Source organism: Emiliania huxleyi (genome assembly GCF_000372725.1).
Source record: "Emiliania huxleyi CCMP1516 chromosome Unknown EMIHUscaffold_169, whole genome shotgun sequence".
In the NCBI taxonomy this organism is placed as follows: Eukaryota; Haptophyta; order Isochrysidales; family Noelaerhabdaceae; genus Emiliania; species Emiliania huxleyi.
The window spans coordinates 112,289-130,984 of record NW_005200892.1 but is presented as its reverse complement, the minus strand read 5'-3'; the positions used below and the strand labels follow the sequence as shown (position 1 = coordinate 130,984).

The 18,696-nt window shown below is 63.7% G+C and overlaps 8 protein-coding genes across 8 annotated transcripts; 2 read left to right on the top strand and 6 right to left on the bottom strand.

The window, feature by feature from the left end:
- Positions 1 to 18: 18 nt before the first annotated feature.
- EMIHUDRAFT_231066 (hypothetical protein) lies at positions 19 to 1,423 on the bottom strand (the record flags this gene model as incomplete). The annotated part of the gene is made up of 4 exons (XM_005784684.1): positions 19 to 60; positions 416 to 553; positions 629 to 1,003; positions 1,256 to 1,423. The coding sequence occupies 4 exons, from the start codon at positions 1,421 to 1,423 to the stop codon at positions 19 to 21; spliced, it is 723 nt and encodes a 240-aa protein (XP_005784741.1).
- A 654-nt stretch (positions 1,424 to 2,077) lies between these two features.
- EMIHUDRAFT_468041 (hypothetical protein) lies at positions 2,078 to 5,746 on the bottom strand (the record flags this gene model as incomplete). The annotated part of the gene is made up of 6 exons (XM_005784683.1): positions 2,078 to 2,596; positions 2,667 to 2,738; positions 3,049 to 3,140; positions 3,542 to 3,659; positions 3,738 to 3,874; positions 5,092 to 5,746. The coding sequence occupies 6 exons, from the start codon at positions 5,744 to 5,746 to the stop codon at positions 2,327 to 2,329; spliced, it is 1,344 nt and encodes a 447-aa protein (XP_005784740.1). The 3' UTR covers positions 2,078 to 2,326.
- Positions 5,747 to 6,783: 1,037 nt separating this feature from the next.
- EMIHUDRAFT_231062 (hypothetical protein) lies at positions 6,784 to 7,469 on the bottom strand (the record flags this gene model as incomplete). The annotated part of the gene is made up of 3 exons (XM_005784682.1): positions 6,784 to 6,794; positions 6,940 to 7,042; positions 7,188 to 7,469. The coding sequence occupies 3 exons, from the start codon at positions 7,467 to 7,469 to the stop codon at positions 6,784 to 6,786; spliced, it is 396 nt and encodes a 131-aa protein (XP_005784739.1).
- Positions 7,470 to 7,840: 371 nt separating this feature from the next.
- Positions 7,841 to 8,806, bottom strand: EMIHUDRAFT_112443 (hypothetical protein; the record flags this gene model as incomplete). Its single annotated transcript, XM_005784681.1, has 1 exon — positions 7,841 to 8,806. The coding sequence occupies one exon, from the start codon at positions 8,804 to 8,806 to the stop codon at positions 7,841 to 7,843; it is 966 nt and encodes a 321-aa protein (XP_005784738.1).
- Positions 8,807 to 10,943: 2,137 nt separating this feature from the next.
- On the top strand, positions 10,944 to 14,697 carry EMIHUDRAFT_231060 (hypothetical protein; the record flags this gene model as incomplete). Its single annotated transcript, XM_005784680.1, has 9 exons — positions 10,944 to 10,979; positions 11,902 to 12,008; positions 12,487 to 12,724; positions 12,857 to 12,937; positions 13,139 to 13,219; positions 13,429 to 13,518; positions 13,728 to 13,808; positions 14,015 to 14,104; positions 14,131 to 14,697. 9 exons carry the CDS (start codon positions 10,944 to 10,946, stop codon positions 14,695 to 14,697), a joined length of 1,371 nt encoding a protein of 456 aa, XP_005784737.1.
- A 352-nt stretch (positions 14,698 to 15,049) lies between these two features.
- Positions 15,050 to 15,493, bottom strand: EMIHUDRAFT_231058 (hypothetical protein; the record flags this gene model as incomplete). Its single annotated transcript, XM_005784679.1, has 1 exon — positions 15,050 to 15,493. One exon carries the CDS (start codon positions 15,491 to 15,493, stop codon positions 15,050 to 15,052), a length of 444 nt encoding a protein of 147 aa, XP_005784736.1.
- Positions 15,494 to 16,756: 1,263 nt separating this feature from the next.
- On the bottom strand, positions 16,757 to 17,295 carry EMIHUDRAFT_231056 (hypothetical protein; the record flags this gene model as incomplete). The annotated part of the gene is made up of 3 exons (XM_005784678.1): positions 16,757 to 16,928; positions 17,039 to 17,072; positions 17,184 to 17,295. 3 exons carry the CDS (start codon positions 17,293 to 17,295, stop codon positions 16,757 to 16,759), a joined length of 318 nt encoding a protein of 105 aa, XP_005784735.1.
- A 658-nt stretch (positions 17,296 to 17,953) lies between these two features.
- Positions 17,954 to 18,457, top strand: EMIHUDRAFT_231055 (hypothetical protein; the record flags this gene model as incomplete). Its single annotated transcript, XM_005784677.1, has 1 exon — positions 17,954 to 18,457. The coding sequence occupies one exon, from the start codon at positions 17,954 to 17,956 to the stop codon at positions 18,455 to 18,457; it is 504 nt and encodes a 167-aa protein (XP_005784734.1).
- Positions 18,458 to 18,696: the final 239 nt, after the last annotated feature.

Below are 18,696 nucleotides of genomic sequence, written 5' to 3'. Positions count from 1 at the left end.
CCCTCCGCCGCAGCCTCTTCATGCGTTTCTCACGTGCAAGTCTGCCGGCCCAGCAGCAGCCTGTGGGCGACGAGGAATCGGCTCGTGGCAGGTAAGGTAAGGTAAGGTAAGGTAAACTTCTCCACACACACGAGGTGGCGGGGCAAGGGGGGGCAACCCTCGCGTCTCCACGTCTGACGACAGGAGCCCCACGGCATTCAAAGTGCAAGGCCCGGTGCGCGTGGGTGAGCGGTGTGTGTGTGTGTGTGTGTGTGTGTGTGTGTGTGTGTGTGTGTGTGTGTGTGTGTGTGTGTGTGTGTGTGTGTGTGTGTGTGTGTGTGTGTGTGTGTGTGTGTGTGTGTGTGTGTGTGTGTGTGTGTGTGTGTGTGTGTGTGTGTGTGTGTGTGTGTGTGTGTGTGTGTGTGTGTCACGTCACTGCATCCTCCGCCGGTTCCTCCCGTCGCCTCTTCTTTGTTCGAATGTTTTTCAATCCATCCTTCACGAAGCCCTCCCATGTAGCTAGCGTTCTTGGCGAATGTCTCGAAATGGCCAGCAGGCGCTGTCTGCTCGCGGTCTGTGCGGGCCGCTCGTCCTCCTCGCCCTTCTTTCGTCCTCCCGTCCCTCCCCTCCACCATGGCCTTCTCGGCACTTCTTTCTCCATCCGCCTCGCCCTGCCTTTTCGCATCGTGCCGTTCGCCCTCCATTCGGTGACCTCCATGGCTGTCCGCCCCTTTTTGGGTGGCGCTCTCGATACGGTTGCGTCAACCTCGACGTCGCTGTCGCCCTCCCCGTCCCCGCCGGCGTCCGTGCCTCGGTTCGCGTCATCGGTAGCGTCTCCGTTGTTCCCTCGTGCCCCGCCGTCGCCCTCTCTGCTCGGGCCGTTAGCGATTTCGCTCCTCCTGCGTGTCGCCCCTCCGTCCCCTCCCCTTTCTTCGTCGTCATCGTCGCTGTCGCGAAAGCCCTCCGGTCCCTCGATTCCCTCGCCTATCCCCTCCGCTGCGTCGTCCCAGTTTATATCCTCATCCTCTGCGCACGTCGCGTTGGCTTCCTCTCTCCCCCTTTCCTCCCTGCCCCTCTCGCTGTCTGGTGTTAATGGACCCCCTTCCTCTCCCCCGCCACCGTCACCGTCTCCATCCCCGTCGCTACCGCCCTCCATGCCCGCCGCCCTTTGTTTCACACTCGTCTCTGCCATGTCCGCCGTCGCCGCCGTCCTGTCTGCTGCGCTCTGTGCTCCGTGGTACAGTCGCTTATTGTTGTTCAGGATTAGCTCACGCACCAGGACAGCCTCCTGCTCGTTATTTTGGCTTGCCGATATGCATCCAAAGTTCCACGCTAGCTCCTCCTTCGTCACGTCTATCTTTTTGCAGTATCTCGCGAATGCCGTCCGCGCTTGCTGGGGTGTTATTGCGTTCGGATCCGCCCTGGTCCCCGCCCTGTATCCCATCTCCTTGCGGTGGCTCCTGTATGAGTCCCCATATGACCATGTGATTTCTTGGCCTTCCTTGACTCCCCTCTCTGCAAACAGGACCATCACCTGCGCAGCTGCCTTGCCTAATTGTATCTCCTCGTAGCGTACGAAGTGCGTCGCCCTAGGCGAGCTGACTTTGCTCGATTTTTAGCAAAACGGCCCCAGACCCTTGGGGACAAGGTAAGGTAAGGTAAGGTAGATTTCTCCACACACACAAAGTGGTGGGGCAAGGGGGGGCGACCCTCGCATCTCCACGCCCGGACACGGGCAGGAGCCCCACGGCATTCAAAGTGCAAGCACTGGCCCGGTGCACGTGGGTGAGCAGCCTGCCCCTCCCTCCCGACAAACCAACTCCCGCACACACACAATCGCACTCTGGCCATCGAATGGGGACACCTCTCGGGTGGGCTCGGGTGCACCCTGAACCTGCAGGTCCCAGTCCGATACTTTGTCGGCTCTAGACCAGAGATCGCAGATGGCACCAACACTGGCTTTTGTGAGAATGGCCAGAAGATGGCCGTTTACGGACTGCCTTGAGGAGTCAGTGAGAGGGTGGTCTCCGGCGCGGATTTCACGCTTTTTCGGGAGGTGTTAAAACGGGGAAAGTTTGAAACGCTGGGGGCTCTCACGCCCAGTCAGTCATCAGTCTTACACACCTCCGCGATCTATCGCAATATACTGTACACAAAAGCTACTACGCTTGAAGACCGTATATCTCGCAACATGCTACAAAACGATATGTGGGCTTTTGCGGTTGCGTGGAAGCCCCCAATCACACACGCGAGCCCTCGCGTTCCTGCCGAGCCTTGCCGCTCCTACTAGGGCGCTACTTGGCCACCCCCGCGGTTCGCCCACGCCCCTCAGTGCATGACTCGGCTCTCAACCTTCCGCTATCTGGGGCAATAACTGATATAGGGTCGAGTTTGGGCCAGGGTCCAGCCACGGCGCCTCGCCGCAGAACCACCACAGCCACGCGGGGCAGGTGTCGCCGAAGCCGCCGCACCAGCGCACTTGCACGAGCAGTATGGAGATGCCGACGCAGGCGCCAAAGTAGATGTAGATGTAGAGGCCGACAAAGGCGAGCCGTAGCTTGGCGGCGATGGCGGCGGAGCAGCGGTTGACGATGCTGCGGCAGGTGCACTTTCGCTCCTATGAATCGCAGTCTCGGCCACTGGCGGGGGATTGGGCCATTAGGGCCGCGGCATGGGCACGTTCGCTCCTCAAGCGGGCTCGGGTGGGCGAACGGAGGGATGTCCTTGACGAGCCGCTTGTACGCGGGGGGCAGGAAGACCTAAGGTAGGGAAGGTAGGGTAAGGTAGGGTAACCTTCCCCCCCCACACACGAGGTGTGGGGGCGGGGCCAGGCAACCCTCGCAGACTCCACGTCTGGACGAAAGGGGCCCGACGCATTAAACGTGCCAGGCACGGTGCGCGCTGGTGAACGGCGCGCGCGCGTGTGTGTGTGTGTGCGGTGTGTGTGTGTTGTGGTGTCATAGTGCGTGTCAAAGTGCTTCGGAAGTGTCTCGGAAGTGTCTCGGAAGTGTCTCGGACGTGTCTCGGAAGTGTCTCGGAAGTGTCTCGGAAGTGTCTCGGAAGTGTCGCCTTGTACGCGAGCGCCGGGATGTCGACGATGAAGACGGCGGCGAGGGTGTTGACGATCAGGTCAAAGTCGTTGCCCGAGCGCACGACAGCGCCTGATCTCGGCCACTCTCGGGTAAGCTCGCGGCGGGGCTCGCGAGAGTGCTCTCGCCGCCGGAGCGGGCGGCGCGCCAGAGACTCGCCCAAATCTCCTCCAAATCTCCCCCGTGTAGGTGCGCACGTGCGATCTCCCCCTCCTCCGCGTCTCCCACCCCTCGATGTCGCGCAGCGGGTCCACCGAGCCATCTCTCCCACATCTCTCCCCCACATCTCCTCTATATCCCCCCATCTTTCCCCCACATCTCCCCTACATCTCCCCGGCATTTCCCCCACATCTCCTCCATATCTCCACCACATCCTGCTCCACATCTCCCCCACATCTCCTCCATATCTCCACCACATCCTGCTCCACATCTCCCCCACATCTCCTCCATATCTCCACCACATCCTGCTCCACATCTCCCCCACATCTCCCCGCGCAGCTGTGCGCCAGAGCCGGCGATGATCACGATGACCGACGCCGCCAGCTTTCCGACGAGCATGAGCCAAAACGCGGTGCGCTCGACCCGGGTCACCTACGCGAAACGGGGCGCCGCGTCTTGCGTGAGTCTCACTCCGGGCCGGATGGGGCGGCCTCGCTCGATTCGAGTCACCCCCGTCAGCGGCGCTGTGATAGAGATGGTGGGCCAGCCCGCAGGGACGGCGCGCGAGATCGACTCCTCGGCAAGCGAGCCCGCCTCACCCCCCTTCGGCCCGCGCGGGCGCTCGGCGGAGTCCTCGGCAAGCGAGCCTTGTTCGAGCGAGGCTAGGTAAGGAAAGGCCAGGGGAGCATCTCCACACAAGGTGGTGGGGCAAGGGCCAAGGCAACCCCTCAAAGTGCAGGGCCCGGTGCGCGTGGGTGAGCGCGCGCGCGCGCGCGTGTGTGTGTGTGTGGGGGGGGGGGGGGGGGGGTGAGACCCCCCCCCCCCCCCCGTGTGGGCGTGTGTGTGTGTGTGTGTGTGTGTGTGTGTGTGTGTGTGTGTGTGTGTGTGTGTGTGTGTGTGTGTGTGTGTGTGTGTGTGTGTGTGTGTGTGTGTGTGTGTGTGTGTGTGTGTGTGTGTGCGTGCGTGCGCGCGAGCAGTCCTCGCACCGTGATTGAGACCAACGTTAGGGGTGGGAAGAAGGTCTTGTATCCACCGCGTGAGTACACGGGCTGCGGATACAGCGACTGCAGCGGAAGACGGCCCCCGCGTGTAGCGGAAGGAGACGCGTCCCCTCGAGCTCAAGTTGGCACCCGAGGAGGCCTGTTTCAGCTTCTAGGCAGGAGCGCCTCGCTCTGCGGGCGTGACCACCTAATCTCGCGAGTGATCTCGGGTGATCTCAGGTGATCTCGGGTGTTCTCGGACCACCTAGGCCCCGGCGTGTGGCCACCGTAAGGGCTGCCAGCGCCGCCGTCCGCAGCTGCGAGGGCGAGGGCGAGGGCGAGGGCGAGGGCGAGGGCGAGGGCGACGGCGACGGCGACGGCGACGGCGAGGTGTGAAGAGGCTCTCGGAGCAGCTCGTCGACGCTCGGCCTATAACAAAACAAGGAAACCCCATGCGACCGCAGATCGGTTTCATTTTTGTAGGCTGGTTGACGCTCGGCCGAGAGGAGCGGCTGGCGCGCGATCGGCGGCCGTAGACCGCGCTGTTCCTGCGCGCGCGCTCGACGCGCTGTTCGACCTGGTCGCGGCGCTCGAGGTGTGAGCAGGGATGGCTTCTGCAAACGAGTGAGCGCGGCCCAGAAGTGTCTCGGAGGCGTCTCGAAAGTGTCTCGAAAGTGTCTCAGAAGTGCTTCGGAGGCGTCTCGGAGGCGTCTCGGAGGCGTCTCAGAAGCGTCTCGGAGGTGTCTCGGAAGCCTTCTCGGCTGTCCGCGGAGTGAAGTCCGTCTCGACGGACGGCGAGGCGCCGCCGCCGCCCGCCGCGAGCGGCGAGGCTGGCGGCGAGGGCGGCGGCGAGGCGAGCCGGTCGAGCCCTCCGCCGCCCGAACCGACATACTCAGAGAGCCGGCCCGGTACAGAGTGCGAGTTGCGCCTCTGTTTTGCGCCAAATGAGGCCCGCCCGCTGGGGCCGCTCGCCGTCGGGGAGGGGGCGGGGCTCGGCAGCGGCGTGTCGAGCCGGCACTCGCGCGGAAGGACGCGCGAGAGGATCGCGCCGCTGAGTTCATACCGCCGATAGCGCAGCCGCCGGTGCCGCCACTCGTTGGGCAGAATCTGGAGCCACTCGTAGATCTCGAGCGTGTTGCCGGCGTCGGCCAGGGTGACGCAGACAAAGGTAAAGGTGGCGACCCAGCGCATGTACATCTGCGTCTCGGTGCAGCTGTCGCCAAGGTCGCCCGCGACGATCCACACCGCCCTGTCGAGGTAGATTGCAAACATGAGCTGCGCCGAGAGGGCGAGCAGCAGGACGAAGAGCAGCGGGAGGATGCGCGTGACGAGCTCGACGCAGGTGCCGCGCCCATCGAGCGTCATCACGATCAGCGCGGAGTAGATGCTCTCCGGCAGCACTCGCTCGACCAGCCCGGCCTCCACCTTCCGGCCGATGTTGGGCATCGTCCCGATCCGGCCGACAGGAATCAGACCCTGGACGCGGAAGCGCTCGTCGCGCCGGTCATCCGCAGCCTTCTTGCTGCGCTGCCGCTGCATCGGGCTGCTCCAAGACCGGCGGCGAAGCCGGTCGCGGCGGCGGGGCAGCAGGCCGGGGCGGCTCGCACCAAGGCGCAAGGGCGGCTCGCAATTGGTGACACGTCGAGGAAGAAATATTCCTGCGGAGCTTCTGAGCTCCCCAATGGGTGCGCTGGGTGCGCTTCTGAGCTCCCCGGCCCTGGATGTGAGGCTAATGACTGCACTCCAAGTGCTCCAAGTGCCAATCGTGGTCAGTACTGTTATGTATATGCACTCTGCCCCCTATGCATTCGCATCCTGATATGCATTCTTACCGATCCATAACCTTAGCGCCTATACATTTACGTATTTGCAAAATACGTCGCCCTCTCCCACCCTCGCGCGTCGCGGCGCGTGGAATGCATAACACAGATACATAATACATAGGCGAATGGATGCGCATTACGACCGAGTGTCACAAAACTCCTATGAATTATGTATTATGCATTTGCATTACGCACTGGGAGTCCACATCGTGTGTTATGTATTACGTATTATGTATTACGTATTGTGTATTACGCACTGCCACTGGGAGTCAACATCGTCTGTTATGTATTATGTATTACGTATTATGCGTATTATGCACTACGCACTGGGAGTCCACATCGTCTGTTGTGTATTACGTATTACGTATTATGTATTATGTATTACGCACTGGGACGTGGGAGTCCACATCGTATGTTATGTATTATGTATTATGTATTGTGTATGATGCGTCATACATTGCGCATTTCAGACAAGCACACCATGTGTGTGTGCTGGCTGCTACGTTTTATGTGCTCGCAGCGGGCACATGCACATATTATGAAAAGCCCGGAAATATATGAAACCTAACGTGTAGACCGGCGAGATGGGGCGCAGCCCCAGCGAGCTCGTTTTTAGAGCGAGCGCAGCGAGCCGATAGAATAGAAAAGGTAGGGTTAGTCTTAACCCGGTCGGTGATAAGCCCGGAAATATATGTGACAAGAAGACCCCCAGCGAGCTCCGCTGTTGCCAGTGCACATACAACCCTAGCCAACTTATGGCAGCCCTAGCGGCAGCGCGAAGTTAGGGTCTGGGCCGAGGGGGGGGGGGGGGGGTTGTTAGGGCTGCATATGCTGCGGAGCGGACTCCCCCCCAGCTCTCACACACAACCCGGCGGAGGGTTGCGGCGCTTGAATACATAATACGGATACGTAATACGTAGTACATAGCCCTCTCCGGCGGGCTTTCGGCGCTTGATACATAGTACGGATACGTAATGCGTAGTACATAGCCCTCTCCGGCGGGCTTTCGGCGCTTGATACATAATACGGATACGTAATGCGTAGTACATAGCCCTCTCCGGCGGGCTTTCGGCGCTTGATACATAATACGGATACGTAATGCGTAGTACATAGCCCTCTCTGGCGGGCTTTCGGCGCTTGATACATAATACGGATACGTAATGCGTAGTCCATAGCTCTCTCCGGCGGGCTTTCGGCGCTTGATACATAAAGCGGATACGTAATGCGTAGTACATAGCCCTCTCCGGCGGGCTTTCGGCGCTTGATACATAATACGGATACGTAATGCGTAGTCCATAGCCCTCCCACGTGCAGGCGCCGCTGAGTGATGCATAATACGGATACGTAATGCGTAGTCCATAGCCCTCCCACGTGCAGGCGCCGCTGAGTGATGCATAATACGGATACGTAATGCATAGCTCATAGCGCCAATGCGACATCGGCAGCGCTGCGCTGTTTGCTGAGACATAAAGGCGAAAACATCGTACGTATTGCATAAGACACGCTATGGACTATGCATTCGCGCGACGTCTGACCCTGCCAATGCATAGGCAGGACACACGGGTGCATATAGGGCCGGTACGTATACATAACAGTACTGACCACGTCTCCCAAGTGCTCCTCTTGACGGGCAGGAAGAAGAGGGCCCAAGGGTGGGCGACGGATAGCACCACACCCTCTCCTTAAACCCCTATGTGGTGGCGGCGTGCCGTCCTTCTATCCCTTTGCTATCTCTGTTTTCTTTTATACGTCTTTCTTTCTTTTTAAGTGAGAAAGTAGAATTTTACGAGAAAGTAGAACTGCAGAACGGCTAGCATCTTACACCGAGATTGTGGAGATGCCACGTAAAATACGTGGCCGTCCTCCGCCAAAACTCCTCCGCCACGCCCGTGCCCTCCGGCGTGGCGGGCGCGCCGCCGCGCTCCGCGGCCCCGACCACCGCGCTGCAGACCAGCAGCATCGCGTCGCGGTCGAGCTTGCCGAGCCCCACCCCGGGCGTGGACCGCTGCCCTAGCCAGAGGAGCCGCACCGGCGGCAGCCAGAGCAGCGCACGCAGCGTCGCGCGCTGCGCCTCCTCCCCGGCCGCCGGCTGCGCCCGCCGCGCGTAGTCGAGCGGCGTGCGGCCCGCGGCGTCGCGCCGCTGCACGCTGCTCCCAGCCTCGACGAGGCGCGCGCAAGCCGAAGCGCGGTGGAGCGCCGCCGCCACGTGCAGCGGCGTGAGGCCTCCGGCGCTCGCGCCGTCGGGCGCGACGCGCGATGCGGCGCCGGCGCCGAGGAGGACGCCGACGCACGCCGCCGCCGCCTCGGCCGCCTCCTCCGCAGTCGCGCCATTTCCGCCGGCCGCCGCGGCGGCGAGCAGCAGCGGAGAGAGGCGCGTAGCGGGATGCGGGCGATCGCTCGCCGCCTCGAGGCACGCCAGGACGGCGGCGTGGCCGCCAAAGGCGGCGAGCATCGACGGCGTCGCGCCACAGAGGCTGCGTGTCAGCGCGCGAGGGTCGGCGCCGCGGAGGAGCAGGACACGCACGCAGTCGAGGTGTCCGTGTGCCGCAGCCAAATGCAATGCAGTGGCGGAGCACTGCGCGTGCCACAGTGTAGGTGCGATGCACGCAATCTTGGGGCAAATGCGGAGAGGCATCCGCTGCTTGACGGTGGCCGAGATGTGGCCGTCGCGCAGGAGTCGCTCGGCCTCCGCGGCGGCGCCCGACGCGGCCGCATCGAGGAGCGCCGCAGTTAGCGCCTCGGGCGTCGCGGGCGGGCGCGAGGTCGTCGAAGCCATCGTGACTAGCTCTCTTTTTGCCGCAGCCGAACCTGCTCCCGACTCGCACGCTCCTGCATCCCCTGCCTGAAAAGGAAAGAAAAAGGCAAGCTACAGCGGGAGGACGAACAAAACCAATTTTAAGAAAAGGCATTGAAAAAAAATTTTTTCTCGCGATGTCCACCCCGCCGCGCCGCCGCTCGCGCCGCCTCGCACCCACCACCACCACCGCCGCTCCCTCGCCGAGCATGCCGCCGCCCACCCGCCTCCTCAACCTCCCCACGGAGCTCCTCGCGCGCGCCCTCTCTAACTGCGACAGCCCCGCCGACATCGCTCGCGTCGCGGCCGTCTCGCTTCTCTTTCACGCCTCGCTTGTGGTGGAGGGCATCCGCTTGTGGGCGCAAGAGCGCGGCTTCGAGCTGCCAGCGCAGCCAGAGGGCGAGGGCTGCGCCGTGCGGTGGCTGTGCTTCGCTGCGCTGCTGTGCGAGTCCAACCCGCTGGCGAGGGCGGCGGCAGGCCCATGGCACAGCCTCTTCATCGACGGCGAGGGGCGGCTCTCGTCGTGCGGCTCGGCGCCGCTTGGCGTCGGCGACTACCAAGGGCTCCTTGGCCACGGCGAGGGCGTGCTGCAGCTCAACACGCCGACCCTCCTCCCGTCGACGCTGGGCGGCGAGCGCGCCGTGAGCGTGTCAGCTGGCTATAGTCACAGCCTCGCGCCGCCGACGGCAGTGTCTGGAGCTGGGGCGATGGAGAGTACGACTGTAAGTTGGGCCACGGCGACGGGGAGGACGTGTCGCAACCGAAGAAGGTCGAGGCCTTGGCTGACCAGCGCGTCATCGTTGTGTCGGCTGGAGAGAGCCACAGCCTCGCCCTCACCGCCGACGGAGCTGTGTGGAGCTGGGGCCGTGGAGACCTCGGCCGGTTGGGCCACGGCGACCAGCAGCACCAGCTGCTGCCCAAGAAGATCGAGGCCTTTGCGGGTCAGCGCGTCGTCGCTATCTCGGCTGGAGAGCGCCACAGCATCGCCCTCACCGCCGACGGAGCAATCTGGAGCTGGGGCTGGGGATACTTTGGCGAGCCGGGGCACGGCAACCAGGAGGAGCAGCTGCTGCCCAAGCAGGTCGAGGCCTTGGCCGGGCAGCGCGCCATCGCTGTCTCGGCTGGATATCGCCACGGCATCGCCACCACCGCCGACGGCTCTGTCTGGAGCTGGGGCTATGGCGAAGATGGCCAGTTGGGCCACAGCAATGGCTACCCTGGCCAGTTGGGCCACGGCAACCAGCAGCGCCAGCCGCTGCCCAAGAAGGTCGAGGCCTTTGCTGGCCAGCGCGTCGTCGCTGTGTCGGCGGGATTCGCGCACAGCCTCGCCCTCACCGCCGACGCCGTCTTTACTTGGGGCGAGGGCTTATACGGCTGCCTAGGCCACGGTGAGGACCTGTCGAACCAGCTGCTGCCCAAGAAGGTCGAGGCGTGGTCGTCCTGATTGAGCTTTGAGGTCGCCTAGCGGTGAGATGGAGGGGACAGAGTTCGGGCTCCTACGCGTCTAGGGGATCCGCGCGCATTTCTAGACGCGGCTCCTGGTGCCTTGCGCGCTGGGGGGAGCGACTGAGGGGGGACAGGAGACATTGGCGACTCACTGAGACGGGCAAGGCCATCGGTGAGTGTGGCGCGCGCTGAACTCGCGTGTCTTCGCCCAGCCGTGTGTCTGGGCTCTCTGCGTTTCGGTGGCGCTCGCGCTAGGTGGCTGCTGCGAGCGCAGCAAAGGCGGAGCAGCGCGAGGCGGCGCCGCAGGCGAGCACGCAGGTCTGAGTCGCCGAGAGGGCTCTAGTGCGCTGTGGCTGGGCGTGGTGCGCCGGCGCCGCGCGAGGCTGCGATGCCTGCTCTGCGATGTGGATATCTCGTCCTCTGCTGTCTGCAAAGAAGAAAAACAATTCGTCGCCTCCTCCACCCCCACGTTACCCTCGCGCCGAGCACGCCGCCGCCCGCCCGCCTCCCTTTTCCCGCCTCCTCGGGCGTGCCTTCCAATATCCAAAAGATCACTCTACGGGTCTCCCATCGCAGCGGCCAGCGCGCCTCCACCGTCTCGCGTTCCGGACAGAGCTCGGACAGCAGGAGCCAGACTCGGCTCCCTGCAGTTCTTTTTCTGAGCTAGCCTTCGATGTTACGAAACAAACGCAAGGCGGACGAGGGTATGGTTACCGGCGGTATCAAAATATGCTTCTGCTTGAGCCCTCTGGGTCCTCCACATGCATACTGTACCCCAGGCGGTCACCTCTCAACGTCTCAAGCCCTCAGACAAGACAATTCTTTTGCAAGTATAGTTCTTGCAAGTATAGATCTTTTCCTGGCTTGCAAGTATAGTTCTTTTCCTGGCTTGCAAGGGACACAGGGTACAGCAACAACCCGACCCAAAGGGTCAATTCACAGCCACAACTGTGAACAGTGACTCGAAGATGTACCGCTCTCTGTGTCGTTGATTGAGTCGACTCGTCAGGCAATCATGGCACTCTCCTCGTCCGCTCGCGCGTGCCGCGCCACATTGCGCCCGACTATGCCGCCGCGAGCTGCACGCCTAGACCCCCGCGACGCCTATTGCTCACGGAATCCGCCGCACCTCCTCACCACGCGATGCGCCCTCGCTCGCCGCGCGAGCGGCTGACCCCCCTCGGCTGTACCCCCCTCGGCCTCGCACCGCCTGCCTACTCCCGCTCGCAGGTACAGCCGCTGCCATCGAGGAGGTCGCGAGACGCGTCCGCTGCTGCCCACTCCCCACCCTTGTCCCGCGCGCGACCGCCCTCCCTCTCTTCTGGCAAGAGAGCGACCCGCTCTCGCTTGCTCCAGTCCGCGCGCCGAGGACGCGAGAGAGCGTGCCGGCGGCCTCGTCTCGACGCTCACGCCGCGACGTGTTGCCCGTAGGCGCGGCTCTCTCCGGCTCGCTCTCTCTTCCCATTCAGCATGCCCCTTGAGCAGCACCATTTTTGTGCACAGCCTCATACACACCCCATGTCCATGTACCAATATACCCCCAATCATCTCCACAGTGTTTTTGACCCCTTTGTTCACAAGGGATCCCATAGACTCGTTCCTCACTTCCCGTCTTACTTTCCTCCATATAGGAACTCATTCGACCGCCTATGCTCGACAAGCTCAAACTCGAGCTCGTGCCGGCCGACGGTAATCGGCTCGCTATCAAGATCTCTGACTCCACCTCCGCCGCCGCCGCGTGCCGACAAGCAGGCGCGTGTTTGCGCGCAGTGAAACTGCGCTCCCACGAGACCTTCAAGACTTATCCTCTCGCCCTCTGGCTGTCACAGGCGCGTCGCTGGCGGGCAACACGACCGCTGTCGGAGCCAAGGCCGCCAGCATCCAGTCCAAGGGCGAGCCCGCTTCGCTCGAGGACGGCATCCAGCCCAAGGGCGAGCCCGTTTCGCTCCAGTCCGAGAGCAAGCAGCCCGCTTCGCTTGAGGACGTCGGCGTCGTGTTTGCGTCGTCGGCACGCGCTTCGCTCGACTCCTGCGCCGAGGCCTCACGGCGCCTCACGTACACCATCGCCGATCCGTCGCCGCTCTCGTCTGTCATCGACGCTGCCGGAGGCAAGGCCGACGGCATCTCGTCCGAGAGCGGGCCCGCGTCGCTCAAGGACGTCATCGGCGACGGCGGCGGAGCGTCTATGTCCCGCCGGGCGCCCGCCTTGCCTTTAGCAGCAACGTCGCTTGCAGCGGCGACATGCTCCTCTCGGTCCGGAGCAGCGGGGAAGGCGCGACGCTCGACGGCAAGAAGAGCACCAACATGTTCTCCATCACAGGCGGCTGCAGCCTCTACCTGGAGGCGCTGCACTTTGTGGACGGGTTTGGTGCTTATGGCGGTGCGGTGTACGCTAATGGCGCTGGCGACATTGCGACGAAGGACGTGTCCTTCACGGGCTGCGAGGCTAACCAAGTGCGCCGCCCCTCTCTCCCACGCACCGCTCGGCCCCGCAAGCCCTCGCCACATTGGAATGCTGTGGATGCCCCCCCTCTCGCTCTCTTTGACGCCCTCCCCGCTCATGCCTGCCCGCCCCAACTCGCGCAGCGCGGAGGAGGTATGTACGTGTGGAAAGGCGGCGACGTCTCGCTGGAGGGCGCCCGCTTCAGCGAGTGCACGGCTGGCGATGTGCGTCTCCCACGCACACGCACGCTCGCCTCCCCCGCACACGCACGCTCGCACGCCATCGCCGCGGGAGAAGAAGGCAGAGGGAGATGGGGTGGCAAACGGGGGACGCCTTCCCCAAAAGGGCCGCTCTGGGCCCTGCCCGCCCTCTCTCGCTCTCTGACGCCCTCCCCGCTTAATGCCTTCCCGCCCCAACTCGCGCAGCGCGGAGGAGGTATGTACGTGTACATCAGCGGCGACGTCGCGCTGGAGGGCGCCAGCTTCAGCGAGTGCACGGCTGGCAATGTGCGTCTAACACGCCCGCACACGCTCGCCCCCCCCGCACACGCACGCTCGCACGCCATCGCGGCGCCGGAAGCAGGAGAGGAAGGCAGAGGGACATGGTTCGGCAAACGGGGGACGCCTTCCCCAAAAGGGCCGCTCTGGGCCCTGCCCGCCCTCTCTCGCTCTCTGACGCCCTCCCCGTTCATGCCTGCCCGCCCCAACTCGCGCAGGACGGAGGGGGTATGTACGTGGAGAACAGCGGCGTGGAAGGCGACGTCTCGCTGGAAGGCGCCAGCTTCAGCGAGTGCACGGCTGGCAATGTGCGTCTCCCACGCCCGCACACGCTCGCCTCCCCCGCACACGCACGCTCGCACGCCATCACCGCAGCCAGAAGCGGGAGACGAAAGAAGAGGGACATGAGGTGGCAAAGGGGGCCACGCCTTCCCCAAAGGGCCGCTCTGGGCTTGCCCGCCCTCTCTCGCTCGCTGACGCCCTCCCCGCTCATGCCTTCCCGTCCCAACTCGCGCAGTCCGGAGGAGGTATGTCCGTGTGGAAGAGCGGCGACGTCTCGCTGGAGCGCGCCAGCTTCAGCGAGTGCACGGCTGCCTATGTGCGTCTCCCACGCCCGCACACGCTTGCTCCCCCGCACACGCACGCTCGCACGCCATTGCGGTGCCGGAAGCGGGAGAGGAAGGCAGAGGGACATGGTTCGGCAAACGGGGGACGCCTTCCCCAAAAGGGCCGCTCTGGGCCCTGCCCGCCCTCTCTCGCTCTCTCGCCCTCCCCGCTTACGCCTTCCCGCCCCAACTCGCGCAGTACGGAGGAGGTATGTACGTGGAGAACAGCGGCGTGGAAGGCGACGTCTCGCTGGAAGGCGCCAGCTTCAGCGAGTGCACGGCTGGCAATGTGCGTCTCCCTGCCGCGACAACGAGGGCGACAATGAGAGCGCCGTCGGCATTGCAAGGGAGCTCAAGACGGCGGCGAGGGAGGGGCGCGGCTCTACCACCAGCTCTACCGCCAGCGCCGAGACGGTAACGATCCGCGATGCGGAGGAGGCGCTCGAGGGAGTCAACGCGGCCCCGCTCTCCGGGCACGTAGTGTTTCTCCTCTACCTGAACGATAAGACCTTTCTGGACGCCGGCGGCGCCGTCGCGCGCCTCGTGCAAGCGGCGATGGACCGACGCATCGCCGTCGCAATGGTCCACGAGCAGGACCCTACCTGCGGCGGCGTTCCGTTCCGCAACTTTTTCCAGCAGACGCCGCAGGTGCTGCTGCAGCCGCCGTACAAGCTCTTCGACACGGTGGCGGTGCCGCTCTACCCGGCTCCGGCGCACCGCACGGTGAGCTTGCGCCTCATACTAACAAGCATGGGAGCGGTGCCGTGCGACGCGGGGCCGCTCCGGCGGCGGTGGCAGCTCCTCCGCCGCCGCATAGCGGTGGCGCGCCTCGTGCGGCGGCGCCCCGCCGAGCTGCACCAGCAGCCTGTGGTGCAGCCGTAGAGGACGTAACTTGTGGCGAACCTAGGTGTACGCCCATCTAAGAATTTTGCTGTTCGGAATTGGGAGAAGCTCGCTTAGATTTCCTGTTGCGTTACTAGATACTACGTCAGTGTACGTGTGCCTGTGATAGTATACTAGCACGCGCCAGTTCGCACCTGTGTCGAGCCTGTCTGCTGTGAGAGAGAGTTCTTTGTTTAAATACTACTGACGTAAAGCGACCGCGTCCTCCTCGCCGCCGCTCTCCTCGCCGCCGCCCTTCTCGCCGCCGCTCTCCTCGCCCTCTGTGGAGGCCGCCGCATTCGTGCTGTCGGCTGGCGTCGGCATCGCGGTCGCGCGCCGCCACTGCTCGTCGTCATACAAGCATGTGCCAGTACTGCTCGCCCTGGTAGCCGTCGTATTCGACCTCGTGCACGAGCCGGCCGTCCACGTCCTCCTCCCGCCCCGCGATGGTGGCCGGCCACCACAAGCCTTGCTCGCCCAGGATCTCGACGTGCGTTCCCGTCTCCACGATGGTGTGCCCCGCCTGCTTCGCCGTCTCGTCCACCCGCAGCCGCTCCCGCCGCTCCCTCTGGCCCTCCCTCGCCGTCGGAAGGGCGTAGTTCGGGCCGCTCTCCTCCACGTCGGCCAGCACGTCCGCGGCGCTCACCGCCTCGACGTCCGTCGCCTCCCGCTCCGCCGCCGGCTCAGTCGAGCCGCCCGCCGCCTCCAGTAGTCGGCGCTGCCGCTCGCGCTCGTGGTGTGCTGCTCGGCGCTCGACGCCGCCGCCCTCGTTCACGCACGCCGCCTGCGGTGCCATCTCGCCGCAGGGCGAAGGCCAACCGCAAATTTGCACAAACTCCGAGACAAAGCCCTTCGAACGCGCAAAGCGCCGGCTTTCGAACCTCGGCGCCCGCCCTCTTTCTGGCCGCGTCCCTCCCCTGTCCTCTCGACTGCACTCCTCTTTTACATACATAATTGCGTGCCCATGGCGACGCTTTTCCTCAGGGGGCCGTGCCGGGTGCCGCTCCTCCCCACCGTGACGCTCCTCGCCATCATCGTCACCCCTTGTGTCAGCCTCGATCGTCTCGTGCCCACGCTGGCCCGCCCCCGGGGAGGTTCGCAGCACCCTGAGGGAGGCGGCGAACCAGCTGAGCAACAAACTTTCGCACGCTCAGCACCTGGACGAGGTCACATGGACCACCAAGAACTGGCACGGGCTGCAGATGCAGCGCTTGTCTGTCGTCCTCCACACCGCCGTGGCGTGGCAGACGGTGAACGAGCTAGCGTGCGGGGAGAGCGGCATTGTGCACGGTGCGGAATGCATTGCCGTTCTTAACGGAGTCGCTTAGGCGGCTCCGGTGGTGAGCCGGTGTGTGTGCCAGTCCGCGCCAGTCCGCGCCCTTGTCGTGCCAGTGTGCTGTGAGAGAGGCTTGTATCTTAAGAATTCTTTTCGAGCCTTGCACTTTAAATGCCGTGGGGCTCCTGTCGTTAGACGTGGAGACGCGAGGGTTGCCCCCCCTTGCCCCACCACCTCGTGTGTGTGGAGAAGTTTACCTTACCTTACCTTACCTTACCTACACACAGCCAGCTGGCTGCCACACACCCTGAGTTAAAGAAAGAAAGAAAACGGACAACCCAAGGGAGGGATGGGAGGACGGTACACCCTGAGTGGGCGTACACATAACTCAGGGCCACATTCTGTCGCCCCCCCCAGCACTCCCAGGTGCCAAGAGAACAAACAAGGGCACAACAAACAACCTGAGAGAGAGAGAGAGAGAGAGACTTTCGGGGCCCAGAGATAAAACTTCTGTGATGCCATGCGTGACCTAGTAGTGTCCCCAGCTATGGGCGTGTCCACGTTGGAGCCAGGTGTGGTGTGGGCGCGAGAATAGCTCCGCCGTTCATGGAGGCAACCGATGCGAGTCGACTGGTGTGTGTCGTCGTGGTTTCGTATCAAGAATTCTCTCTCTCTCTCAACCTGAGGGGTGGCCCGTCTACCGTCTACCGGTAGACCGGGTAGACGGTAGACCGTTTGGTAGACGAGTCTACCGGTAGACCGTAATGAACCTACGACACCAGTCTACCGGTAGACTTGGTAGACCGCGGTAGACTGGTCTACCCCTTTTTCAGCCGCCGAACGGTAGACCGCCGCCGCCGGACGGTAGACCGCCTCGGCCGTTTGAATATGCAGCCTCCAGTTCTCCACTCTGGCGCCACTTTGGCAGACGAGCGCCGGCAGATGCCCTCGCGGCCTGCCGGCGAACGTCCGTCCGGCGAGAACGCGCGATGAAAGTGCGGTCTGCCGCGCGGGCGAAATCTGCCGGTGAGAGAGGCTGTTGAGCGCGGTCGCTGTGAGCTTCACCTCATGCCATTTCCGTGCGAGGCGCGCTCCGTGCCTTTTATGAGATCAAATGAACGTCTTTACACACTTATCGGGCGGAACCGCTCACTGCAGAGCGCCGCCCTCTCGCGGCTCTCGAGAGCGAGTTTTCGCCAGACAGCCACACGTCCATTATGGCGCGCGTTCTCGCCGGACGGACGTTCGCCGGCAGGCCGCGAGGGCATCTGCCGGCGCTCGTCTGCCAAAGTGGCGCCAGAGTGGAGAACTGGAGGCTGCATATTCAAACGGCCGAGGCGGTCTACCGTCCGGCGGCGGCGGTCTACCGTTCGGCGGCTGAAAAACCTAAAGTCTACCGGTAGACTGGTGTCGTAGGTTCATTACGGTCTACCGGTAGACTGCGGTAGACTCGTCTACCAAATGGTCTACCGTCTACCCCAGTCTACCCCAGTCTACCGGTAGACGGTAGACGGGCCACCCCTCAGCAAACAACAGACAAGTATGTATGTATGTAGAACAAGGTAGGTAGGTAGGTAGAAAGGTGAAGAACAGCCAGGCTCGGACTGGACACCAACGCGGTATGGGTGGACGCTGGACAGATGATGACGACACGCACGAGCGACACACAGACACAAACAAGCTCACAAGACACACAGCCAGCTGGCTGCCACACACCCTGAGTCGGCGTACACATAACTCAGGGCCACATCCTCCCTGTCGCCCCCCCCAGCACTCCACGGTGCCAAGGGCACAAACAAGGGCACAACTCAAACAACAGACGACAAGAAGTGACATGTAGAACAAGCCCGTGACGGAACGCGAAAAGAAGAAAAACTGCTGACGCGCTTGACTCAACCACGCTTGAAGGCCACCGAGCGAGCCCCGGCCCCACCCCAGGTTGGTCACGGTTGGTCACGGTTGTCCGCGCAGTTTTCTCCGATGGCAAAGGTGGTCCTCTGCAGCACGGGCATGTCCCGATCTGAGCGGGACGCGCTCGAGGCCTCCGCCGCCCTCCTCCCCGCCGTGTCGTACCGCGGCGACCTCACCTCGGCCACCACGCACCTTCTCGCACGGCGCGGCGCGAGCGAGAGCGCAAAGTCCGCGTGCGCGGCGGAGCGCGGCCTCCCGATCGTCGCGCCGGAGTGGCTGCACGACAGCGCGCGCGAGGGCGTCCTCCTTCCTCTCCTCGCCCGCTACCTTCTCCCGCGCCCGGCCGCCGCCAGCCCGGCAGACAGGCTCGGTCAGCTCGCGCCGCCGCACGCGCCGCCGCAACGGCGGCCGCTCGCCAGCCGACCCGAGCCGAACCGCGCCGCCGCAGCCGCCGGCCCGTGGTGCTCTGCCGGCAAGCCACTCTTCCGTTCGAGGGAGGACAGCGCCGCGCGCGTGCTCGTGCCGCTTTGTGCGCCGTCTGTCTGTGTAGTGGTGCCGTTCTCTGTCGAGTAGGGGGGGGCGAGCTCGCCACCGCACGCAAACGGCGTGGTCGCGCTGCTGTCGAGGGCGGCGGCCGAGGGCTGCCTCGAGCGGCAGGCGCTGCTCGCTGCGCTGCGCTCTCCGACCGGCTCGGATGTCGTTCTCTGCGGCAAGGCGCGCGCGCACCGGCGAGTACTCTCTCTCTCTCTCTCTCTCTCTCTCTCTCTCTCTCTCTCTCTCTCTCTCTCTCTCTCTCTCTCTCTCTCTCTCTC